The sequence below is a fragment of the Cydia strobilella genome, chromosome 19 (genome assembly GCF_947568885.1).
Source record: "Cydia strobilella chromosome 19, ilCydStro3.1, whole genome shotgun sequence".
Taxonomy (NCBI): Eukaryota; Metazoa; Arthropoda; class Insecta; order Lepidoptera; family Tortricidae; genus Cydia; species Cydia strobilella.
In genome coordinates, this window is record NC_086059.1 from 12,995,879 (window position 1) to 13,008,078 (window position 12,200).

At 36.6% G+C, this 12,200-nt stretch overlaps 1 protein-coding gene across 2 annotated transcripts in view; it reads right to left on the reverse strand.

The window, feature by feature from the left end:
* Positions 1-2,236: 2,236 nt before the first annotated feature.
* The window catches only part of LOC134749908 (two pore channel protein 1-like), a 42,781-nt gene continuing 32,817 nt past the window's right edge, over positions 2,237-12,200 (reverse strand). For both annotated transcript variants that reach the window (XM_063684916.1, XM_063684917.1), the window contains exons 12-18: positions 11,654-11,822; positions 10,509-10,679; positions 9,442-9,637; positions 8,784-8,889; positions 7,319-7,425; positions 4,699-4,807; positions 2,237-3,589 (exon numbers count right to left, since the gene is read on the reverse strand). In XM_063684916.1, the coding sequence (XP_063540986.1) occupies positions 3,483-3,589; positions 4,699-4,807; positions 7,319-7,425; positions 8,784-8,889; positions 9,442-9,637; positions 10,509-10,679; positions 11,654-11,822 (965 nt within the window). In that variant the 3' untranslated portion in view covers positions 2,237-3,482. The remainder of the gene's footprint in view (positions 3,590-4,698; positions 4,808-7,318; positions 7,426-8,783; positions 8,890-9,441; positions 9,638-10,508; positions 10,680-11,653; positions 11,823-12,200) is intronic.

The window sequence follows — 12,200 nt, forward strand, 5'->3', positions numbered from 1 at the left end:
TGACACGCCCTTGGCTCTTGCATAAATTTGATTTAACACGTTCACTGTCCCCATACAATACGATATGACAAAGTCGCACGTCCAAGCGTACTTTCACTTTGAAGTTGTGAACGCATAGTGGAAGCACGGACTCCTGAAATAAAACTTCATGACCCCACATTGGGGGGCACCCGGACGCGCACGTGCTAAGAAAATAATAGGTAATATTTAATACAAATAATATGGTTAAACAAAGTTAATTACTTGATCAGACACATCTACTTACCTATTTACATGATTAACACATATAATACTGAACATAACTATAATATTTTAACACAATAAATAATATTAAAAATATCGTTCGGTCAAACAAATAAAACTTAAATCGTAATAAAATATTTATACCACTATATGGTCCACACTTATCACAAGAATGACTATGCATTACCATCTACAAAATTAAAATTAAATTATTCTCGTTTAGGATGGTCATTGGATAAGGCTGAATATTTACAATAATAATGTCATCGCGTAGATTTCTTAAAATTAATTATTTATATTCTACTATAGACAAACCGAATTAGACAAATGAGAATGTTATATATTTATTTTTGCTGCCAAAACTGTTGCTATATTAATACTATGCATTTAGTAAACATCTTTTTAAAAACTGTATTTTTAAATATATTAATAACGGGTCACTCACGTATTTTAAATCGTAAACGAGGGTAGTTTCTCGCCCCCCCTGCCGCCACCGGCGCCCGCGCCGAGTCATCGGGCGCGGAGGGCTGCGGCCCGCAGTCTGCGCCGGTCCGTCACCGTCGACGCAAGCTCCTGATGACGCTGCCCGGTACGGAGTGAAACATGTCGAGCGTTTTCGATTTAAAATACGTGAGTGACCCGTTATTAATATATTCAATATGTCTGTGTCTCACGGAAGTTTTGTTATTAAAACTGTATTTTTATTGTAAATTCATAAGAAATTAATAGCTAATAGTTTCAGCGCGTGTTTAGGTAATATGAACATGAATAGTCTACCTACAGTCAATGTAACTTTAATTCACTTTTAATACTATCTCTATGAAGGCAATCTCTAATAATCTCTATCATATAATTTTAATAATCGAATCTCTTAGAATCAGCGGCCTCTCAAAATACTCTTATAACTTAATAAAATCAAGCTTTGGTTAATTAACAACCAAATAAAGTATAGGTTGTGTCAAATACAAGACTGTATAGGAAATTAATTTATAACCTAAACATTACTTATTTTATAGGTTATAAATTAAAAATATTTGCTTGGTGTCAAAATTGTCTACTTATCTGCCGGTGACTACAATATAAATTAATAATGGGATTATCTGACGCATAAAAAAAGGTTGAGTAAAGTCTGACCAGGAATATATGATCACGCGCCATGTTGCGGAATTTCACTGGAGCTAATTTTTTCACACTATACTGAACTGTCACCCACATGAGAATAGCAGCGCCCTCTTGACAATGATCATATATTACGTCAAGCTTTACATGTGAGCACACAACGGTTTGACACAACTCATTATAAAAATCTCATTTTGTTCTTACTGGCTCAAGTCTAATTTAATTAAATAAATAAATATTATAGGACATTCTTACACAGATTGACTAAGTCCCACGGTAAGCCCAAGGAGGCTTGTGTTATGGGTACTCAGACAACGATTAAAATTAAAATTATAATAAAATGAACAATCTCAAAATTCAACGAAAAATTAAAAATCTCGCTTTGAATCCTTTCTATCACAGATGTTTGAGATGTTACACATATTTTGTTATTATTATTTCATTATTATCTATTCATTCATCCTTTATGTTAAAATTAATTAATTATTTTTATTATTTAACAGCAAAAGTCACTTGTTATCAAGTCAACACATTTCAAGTCGATTTTCAAACGTATACAATTTGACAGGGACATGGACAGGGATAGTATACAAATGATAAGTATTTTTACAATGTATAAAACTCAACCTGACCTCTGAACTAGTGAATAACACACTAGGTATAGGACAAATCGCTGGCCCAATATTACAGGGTTCTATGTTTCACATTTATCGAACTGAAATTTGAACTTTATCATAGTGACATTAAGTCGAATTTCAACTATCTTGAAAATTTAACATAGAACCCTGTAATATATATTGGGGCAGCGAAATGTCTATTTTATTAAAAGGCCATCAACGTGCTTACTAGCGCCACTGCTAAATAATTGTGATTATTTAAATTTAACGATAGATATTTAAAAAAGGGGGCCGCTACGTACTGTATTTTGTATTTAAGTACCCTTTGAATACATTATAATAGTTTTTACGTTGCTGGATTCGTCAATCTATGCGTCCAAAGTTAAAACCGCCGATTTGTTTTGAGTTCATAGATCGACGAATCCAGCAACATAAAAACTAGTTTGATGTATTCAAAAGGTACTTAAATACAAAATACAGTACGTAGCGGCCCCCTTTTTTAAATATCTATCGTTAAATTTAAATAATCATAATTATTTAGCAGTGGCGCTAGCGAGCACGTTGATGGGCTCTTAAATATGGACGACAAAGTCAATAGATTAAAAAAGAAACATGCTTTTGGACAGACAATTTTGTGGAATAGTCACTCTGTAAATAAATAACACCGGAGCGTTAGACTTCATTTTTACAGAATAGATGTAAAGCCTGACCAGAAATATATGATCACGCGCCATGTTGCGGAATTTCACTGGAACTATTTTTTTCATGCTATAGTGAACTGTCACCTTATGCAATGAGAATAACAGCGCTCTCTTGACAATGACCATATTATTACTGGTCGGGCTTTACTTTATGTAAGTAATCTTAAATTCTGTATTTTCAAACCTAACACAATCGTCAAACGAGACAAATTTTATGAGCCACCACAAACCACAAAATACATTTTCATTGTTTACATATTGTAATGGAAACCTGTAAGATAAATTTCACAGAATTTTAATATAGTCTCTCAAGCCATTTCTGTCAGTAGACAAAAGCGGCAAAATTAAAAAAAATATGCGCGAAGGGTAATCGTCCCATAGAAAATTTGAATTTTGACCGGCTATAACTGTTAAGCATGTGCCAGACGGCAGACAACCACAGTTTCTGCAACATGACCTTGGTAGAAAAACAATGACCTTTAAACGCCCTTGGTAGACAGGCGTGCTATGCCAACCAATGGCAGAAGCAGTGGCTTAAAATCGTCTAGCCGCTTGTTGTAAACCACTCGCTTCTACCAAGGTCATGTTGCAGAAACTGTGGTTGTCTGCCGTCTGGCACATGCTTTATTCCAATCTAACAGATTTCCGTTTCCGTTACCCTTAGAATCATAGACAAACCTCGTTTTTTTTACAAATGGCACCGGAACGTAGCATTCAGCCAGCGCGCCACGCCGGATCATAAGGCGCGCATCAAACCCCGCAGCGCCTCTAGCCTATAGTACAGGACGTCGATGAGTAGGTTCTACAACTGGTAGCCTGGTCGGAGCTGGTGGTTGGTTTCCGCTTCCGGTTGCTGGATGAGGGGCGGGGCCAGGGGGTCGTTTGAGGTTAGAGTTGTTGAGGGTGGAACTGAGAAAAAGTAAAAAAATTTATAAAAGACTGCTTTTATTACTGAACTTAAGACGCATAATTATAGCCATTAAAGCACTTCAGCGGGCTGAGCACGGTAGCATTTTTGTCACATGTCACCATGCCTGTCACATTTTAACAAGTATGTAAGTGCGAAAGTGACAGGCATAGTGACAGTTGATAAAAATGCAACCATGCTGACACCGCTGGTCTAATAAATTGAAAGCTGTATCATTTAACATGTAGCTGTAATAAAAATATACAATATATCCTGCTATAGTTTTTTATATTCTAAAAAAAATCATAGCAAATGAATACAACTCTTCAAAATTTTATAAATAAAGACGATGCTACTCTAACCGCCCTAATCCTACAGTAAATTTTATAAGGCGCGTAATAGATAGATAAATAAATGTTTACAGACTGGCAAAAAGAGTAGTAATTAAAAAGTGGCAACACTGTAGTGTCGTCCCTTTCAAATCAATCTAAGAAAAATGGGACGACACTACAGTGTTGCCACTTTTCAATTTCTACTCTTTTTTACCAGACTGTACATTCAAAAAATATAAGTCAAAATAATCGATGCATATCACACAAGTGAATAGAAACCAGGGATTCGGATCCAGAAGGACCACCTGCCTCATAGGCACATTTAGTATAAATATTATATGATCTGTGGTACACATAAATAAAGTCGTTACCGGGTCTAACGCGATTAAATATCATTATTTTACCTTTTTTCTGACGTTTCAACTAGGTTGCACTAGCTGTGGTCACGGAACCTAGAACCTAGTTGAAACGTCGGAAAAAAGGTAAAATAATGAAATTTAATCGCGTTATTTCATTTCATTTCATTTATTCCTTGCTTAGTGTGTGTACAAAAGATCTTATGCATAAATCATTAAATGTCTCAACACAACCCTGTGAGGGTATTGCAATACATTTAAGAGCTAAGAGCTAAAGAACCTATACATAATAACATTTAATGTACAAATGTAATGTTAGGCATTAGAAAATACGTTACGTTAGACCCGGTAATGACATTAATTATGTGTATAAAACGTGTTATATCTGTGGTACAACCTGAAGTTTAATAATCATGTTTTTACCTTCGTTATCATCCTCGTCGGCGAGCCACTTCTGAATATCTTGGTGGTACATGCGCCGTTGCAGCACCTCTTTCGTGCGAGGTCGCGACCCGATGAATGTCACCTCCGTCTGCAAAAAAAACCAAAGATAGATATAACTCCGTAAAAGATAGATACAGTCTAAGAAAAAAACGTGCCTCGAAATCAAGAAAATTTGATTCTCGTTCAGAGGGCGCTACTAGTTTTGGCCTACAGTCGTATAGATGGCGTTGACGGTTTCGTTTGTTATTTAACAATTTTAACGCATATCGGTAAAAGAACATGGGTCAAAATCATAAAAATAATTAATGCAAATAAAAAAATCATTTATCTATATTTAAATTGATCATGATATTCTAATATCTAAGCTTTACTTAATTGGTATAAGGGGTGATCTTTTAAGATGGTTCATATCTTATATAAAAAATCGATGCCAGTCGGTGGTGATCAATAATTATATGTCAAGCTGGGTTGCTATACCAAGCGGAGTGCCCCAAGGCTCTTTATTAGGTCCACTTCTATTTAACATATTTATAAATGACATTAGTACCTGTTTCCAGTTTTCAAAATTACTTAGTTTTGCTGATGATATGAAAATTTTTGCTAAAATTGATACGCTTGCCGATACATATGCATTGCAATCCGATCTAAGCCGGCTGGATAGCTATTGTATAAGAAACAAGCTAGATTTAAACCCCTCCAAATGTTTCACTGTAACTTTTTCTCGTAAACGTGACATAATTCCTGCTTCATATTCGTTAAAAGGTGACATTCTACAGCAAGTAGAGAGCATGAGGGATTTAGGTGTTATTCATGACTCCAAGCTTATTTTCAATGACCATATTGACAGTATAGTGGGTAAAGCAGCTAAGTCACTTGGGTTTATAATGCGTAGTTCAGCTTGTTTTACTCGTCCTAAGACCCTTAAAATCCTGTATTGTGCTTATGTAAGGAGCAAGCTGGAATATGCATCTCAGATTTGGAATCCTCAATATCAAATTTATGTTGATAGGATTGAGCGATTACAAACTAAATTCATAAAATTCCTCTGCTTTAAAATGCATGTAAATTATAATTCTGCTAATTATTTTAGGCTGTGTAAAAAACATCACTTAATCCCACTTGTTAAACGCCGGGAAATTGCGGATATTTTGTATTTAATAAACATTATTAAAAGCCATGTTGATTGTCCTAGTTTACTTAGTAAAATCTCTTTCACTCTTCCATCGAGAAGGTTAAGGCACTTACGTCCCATTAGTACTAACGAGGCTTCCACTAAATATAGAAAAAACAGTTTTTTGTGCAGGGCAGGCAAGACTTTAAATAAAGTTTTGCTTAATTTAGACTTCGATATATTCAATGATAGCATATCTGTAATAAGAAAGAAATTAATTGCATTTTATATGGGTGATACTTCTAGCGCAGGTTCGGGCTCGGCTTACTAAAGTTGTCCTTTATAGGTGTATTTGCTTTTTGTTTTTTTTTTTTTTTTTTTTTGTTTAATCTTTAAAGTTTTGTGCAGTCAGCGGTTGAAGTGCATGGTTACTTTATGAATGAATTCCATTCCTGTTGTGTCTATGCGGTTTTGCAGCTGGCAGTACACACTAACCTTGGCTTGTGCTGTCGGTACTTGTGTGTTGAACTGAATTTTAGTTATATTTGATTTTTGTATATTTAATTTTTATAAGTGAGAACCTGTAATTGGCTCTGTAATTCTATTGTAGCTTTATAAATGTTTATAGCTGTTGGTTTTCCATGTATGAAAAAAAAAAAAAAAATACATTCTATCGTATTTTTATAAATCTGCATTTTTACCGCTCTAGTATAAGTTACTCTATGAAGTTACGGAGCCATCATATAACACATACAGACATGTGAATCCGCCACTGTTATTTTATTTTTTCATTTCTCATGCTCTGAAAGAGGGTCATTGTTGTTCTTTGTTCTAAAAGGTGTGCAGAAAATGATACGTGTCTGCGCTAGAGCATTTTATGTGGGAACTTCCAGTCAATGGTCAGTATTCAGTGAATACTGACTCTAAAACTGCATTAAGACCTAATTGTAACGTATTCTGGCAAATAAACATTTCTATTCTATTATATTCTATAAGATATAGCCGTAAGAGACTTGACTGACAGACTGACCAACGTAAATCCCTAGTAGCTAAGGTTATTAGCATCTGTATCTTCATCTTTAGACATACTTTTTTTTTTTTCAATCTAGTTTTTAATTCACAAACTGGTCGGCCAAGATACAGGCTATGCCTAGTTTGGGGACCCCTGTTCATACTGTTATAAATGTACCGCTGTATGCGCGCAACCTGGACCTCATGTATACGCCATCTGCAAATTCCCATCTTTGTGTGCAAAATAAATATATTTTTCATTTTTTCATTTTTCATTTTCATATGAGAATATACCTCGTTTCTTTGAATTTGTGTACTGATATATAATAATAAAAAAAATTGTCATACCTAGTTCCAGATTGTATACTGTACCTTGTTTGTATGTATTACTTTCTGTCCTAAATTTCGCAGTGCATTAGTACCTACTGTAATGCTGTGTAATTTTTTGAACCAATAAAAAAAAAAAAAAATAGTTACCCCGGCAGGCAGGAAAGGCCGCAGCTCGTCGGCCAACTCCCCGCCGGCACCGAGTCTTGTCGCTTCCTCCCAGCTCGTGTGGACTTCTTCGTGGAGTAGCTTTTCCTCTGCACAAGGAAAATAAAGCATAGGTACATATAGCCATCCATGCCGTAATCGGCAAAGGCGACCCTAGCTAGTTCTAAGGTGAATGAACTTGTTTTCAGCGTTTTAGGCAGTTTTGGCCCAACCGAATATTCGGCCCATCTCTAATATGTATGTACCTATACCTACCTACACATACACATATAGCCATCCATGCCGTAATCGGCAACGGTGACCTTAGCTAGTTCTAAGCTGAATGAACTTGTTTTCAGCGTTTTAGGCAGTTTTGGCCCAACCGAATATTCGGCCCGTCTCTAATATGTATGTACCTATACCTACCTACACATACACATATAGCCATCCATGCCGTAATCGGCAACGGTGACCTTAGCTAGTTCTAAGCTGAATGGAATTGTTTTCAGCGTTTTAGGCAATTTTGGCCCAACCGAATATTCGGCCCGTCTCTAATATGTATGTACCTTATATACCTACCTACACATACACATATAGCCATCCATGCCGTAATCGGCAACGGTGACCCTAGCTAGTTCTAAACTGAATGGACTTGTTTTCAGCATTTTAGGCAATTTTGGCCCAACCGAATATTCGGCCCGTCTCTAATATGTATGTACCTTATATACCTACCTACACATACACATATAGCCATCCATGCCGTAATCGGCAACGGTGACCCTAGCTAGTTCTAAACTGAATGGACTTGTTTTCAGCGTTTTAGGCAATTTTGGCCCAACCGAATATTCGGCCCGTCTCTAATATGTATGTACCTTATATACCTACCTACACATACACAAATAGCCATCCATGCCGTAATCGGCAAAGGCGACCCTAGCTAGTTCTAAACTGAATGGACTTGTTTTCAGCATTTTAGGCAATTTTGGCCCAACCGAATATTCGGCCCATCTCTAATATGTATGTACCTATACCTACCTACACATACACATATAGCCATCCATGCCATAATCGGCAACGGTGACCCTAGCTAGTTCTAAGCTGAATGGACTTGTTTTCAGTGTTTTAGGCAATTTTGGCCCAACCGAATATTCGGCCCATCTCTAATATGTATGTATGTACCTATACCTACCTATACATACATATTAGAGATGGGCCGAATATTCGGTTGGGCCAAAACTGCCTGAAACGCTGAAAACAAGTTCATTCAGCTTAGAATAAATTTAAAAGTGGAAAAATTACTGCCTGTTGGGTCTCACTTGGGTTAAGTTTTTCTTTCGGAGCGATTATTTCCGAAAATATTAACTATATCAAAAAATATTTTTTGTAGACCCTTATTCATTTTGAAAGACCTATCCAGAATTGCGACAAAGCAAAAAAAATTGTATGGGCGGTTGTTGTTAAAACTTACCGTCCCTCTTAGTAGTAGAGCGCTTGTACTGTATACGGAACCGGAAGGCCTCTAGCACGCTGGCCACCACGATGGTCAGCACCACCATCGTGAACAGGTAGAACACCTAAAACAATAAGTCAGTAATGTTGTAAAGTAGTAAACTTGTACTGTGTTGAGCGCCATCTATTGGTAAGTAGATAAACATGTTGAGTAACAATAGATCACGTTAATTTTAACACAGAGAAAGAGTTACAGGGACTTCGGGAAATAATCAAGTTATTTTATTATTATTAAATATTACGGATGTCCATGATGGGGTAGCTTTAGAGGCCCATAAGAGATATAAAGCAGTGCGAATCTAAAACTAAGCTTCCTTGCATTCTCCTGGCATTCTCAGAAAAATCAAAAGAGTAGAGTTTGGAAACGACAGCGCCATCTATCGCTCAGCGGCTGAACTAACAAAATAAACGCTTACCATGAAACAAATCCTGCTTAACTTTTCCGCGACGGTCGCGTACGCATTCATAAGTATATAAACCAGTTGTTGACAACTGTAAGCTCGAACAGAGACACACCGCACTGTCTGTCTGTCTATTTATCAATACGTAACTACGCTTTTACACCAACGCCATCTAATGTCGACTAGAAAAACTAACACAGAACCAACAATACTTACCATAAAATAAATCCTACTAAACTGCCCCGCGACGGTCGCGTACGCATTCATAAGTATGAACCAATTATTGACAACTGTAAGCTCGAACAGAGACACGCCACTCGTGATGAGATTCTCGAAGTTGTTGAGATAGTAGTATCCGAGCGCTGTTGAACTGTTCTCCGAGTATTTGTAGAAGTCTTCTACTGTTGTGTTTCTGTAATGTAAAAAATCTTAGTGATTTAAGGGTCTCCGGCAAGCTCGGTTCTCCATACAAACGTAGTTCCGCTCTCATTTTAAAACGACTAGCTAGATTTCTCTGAATTTTTGTACTTACAATAGGATAAGGTATATCTATGTCTGTAATTAATTTATGTAGCTTCAGATACCATAGTTAAAAAAATACAGCGAATTTAAGTTTTTCATAAAAAACTTGTTTTTGCTGTGATTAAGTCCCGTGTTAGTTTAAAATCATGAGTAAAAAATCTTGTCAATTTTAAACGAAAAAATTCAAAAATGTCCAAATAACATTAATTTACATTTAGATGGCGATGAGTTCACAACTTAAAATAGTATAACTACATTGGTGCCACCTGTCGTGGAGTAGCGAAACTGTTACAACCAGCGAACGACAATAAATGAAGCTCTAACACAATGTGACAGCGTCATTTTATTATTACATCATCCATAAGCTAGGCTATATGTATTTAGGGCGACTTGCACCATTCACTAACCCGGGGTTAATCGGTTATCAGTACAAATTGACACTGGGTTTACGGTTTAACCGCGTAACCCCAGGTTAGTGGGATGGTGCCAGTGGCGCTTAAACTAAGATCTTAACAACGGAAGTAGCAAACAAAATAGCATTTGATATATATCTGTCGTTTTTCGTCACAAAGAAAAATCAAGAAACCAGACTAATCCCGAGAAGGCATTTAATAAAAACTAGTTCATGCACCAATTTCTTCCAATGAGTACACCAGGCTCCCAGGGTACTATTTAAAATGAGTAACGCCATCTCTATATCAATGGGCCAACCTCTACACGGTTTACAACAGCGCCATCTAATGTCAAGTAGCAGAACTTACACGCAGCAGTTCCTAAGGTCTAATCCCGCGAAAAGCTCCATGCCGACGATAGCGAAGAAATAATACATGACGAGCATCACGCAGCCAGCTGACGACATGAGTGGTGTCAGTAGCACCAGTGTGCCGAACACGTCGCGGTAGCGCTTCTTTAGCTTGTAGAGACGCATTAGTCTGAAAGTAAATAAAAAGGAATAATATAATGAAAGACGGATATAACTCCGTAATATAGTTTGTCAAAGGACTGTCTTATTTCAAACATAGACAGAGAGAATCACGCTATCTTTGTCTTACACTAGTACTAGCACCCAAAAGAAAGGGATGAGTATAATTTTCCTGGTTGTTACTGACTGACAAATTGGTTTGACCAACTATAGATGGATACAGTCTAAGGAAAAAACGTGCCTCGAAAATCACGAAATTTTGATTCTCGATTAGATGGCACCACTACCTTTGGCCTATTCTTGTATAGAGGTCGTTGACGGTTTCGTTTATTATTTAACAATTTTAACGCATATCAGTGAAAGGACATGGGTCTAAATCATATAAAAATAATTAATTCACATAAAAAAATCATTTACCCATATTTAAATACATTTTATCGTATTTTTTTACAAAACTCACTATGACAGTACCGCTCTATCCTATTATATCCTCTTTGATATAATTAAACAATCATTTACTTACTTACTTAATGGCGCAGCGACCCAAAATGAGTGTTGGCCTCCGACACGAGTAAACGCCAGTTGTCCCGATCCTGCGCAATCTCCCGCCAGTTATCGGCTTGAAGATCGCGCAAGTCCGCTTCAACCCCAATCAACAATCATTTGTCAGACAAAATTTCACGCATTTAAGAATTTTAATATAATATATTATTCGATTATTAGACGATTGAGAAATAAGTGCGCGAAGCAATTAGAATCAGGAAACATCGAAAATCAACTTTTACTTGAAAATCGATGTGTTAGTCCTTTTCTGGGTTTTCGTAGTTGTGGATTTTATAAAAATAAATAGACTTCATTTATTTTTATAAAATCCACACGCACGAAAACGTTTTGGATTTTAAGATGCAGTCCATGAACTTTTTCGCGAAAGTCGTTATGTTAGGTTTGACTAAATTCGAAGCTTCTTCTAATAACAATCCTTACCTTAAAGGTCTGAAGATGACAACGATATACAGTTTAGGCGCTATAGTGAGCATGACAGCCCCCATTAGTGCTAGTAGGGTCACGCTGAGATCGAACACGTTCCATCCGCTCTCTAGGTACGCCGTCACGCCGGAAGCCATCATACGGAGGGCTGCTTCTATTAAGAACACTGTGGAAAAACAATTTTTTTTATATAATAGGATGCGTCTTCTTCCTCTGATTTATCGCTTAGATTCTCGAATTTTAGTAAGAAAACATTTTTTTTTTCATACATGGAAAACAAAAGCTATAAACATTTTTAAAGCTACAATAGAATTACAGAGCCAATTACAGGTTCTTCAATTCAGTTACACACACAAGTTCTACAATTCAAGTATTATTTATTGAAATAAGACGCCAGCCATTAATGCCTCTGTCCCACAGTAAAAGTTGCTAAGTATAATCCCAAAACCTCCCTGGGAACGGGAATGCACTTATTTTTAGCCACCCTGTATATAATTTATTTTTGTCTATTATTACAACTTTTGGAGCATATGTATTTTTATGG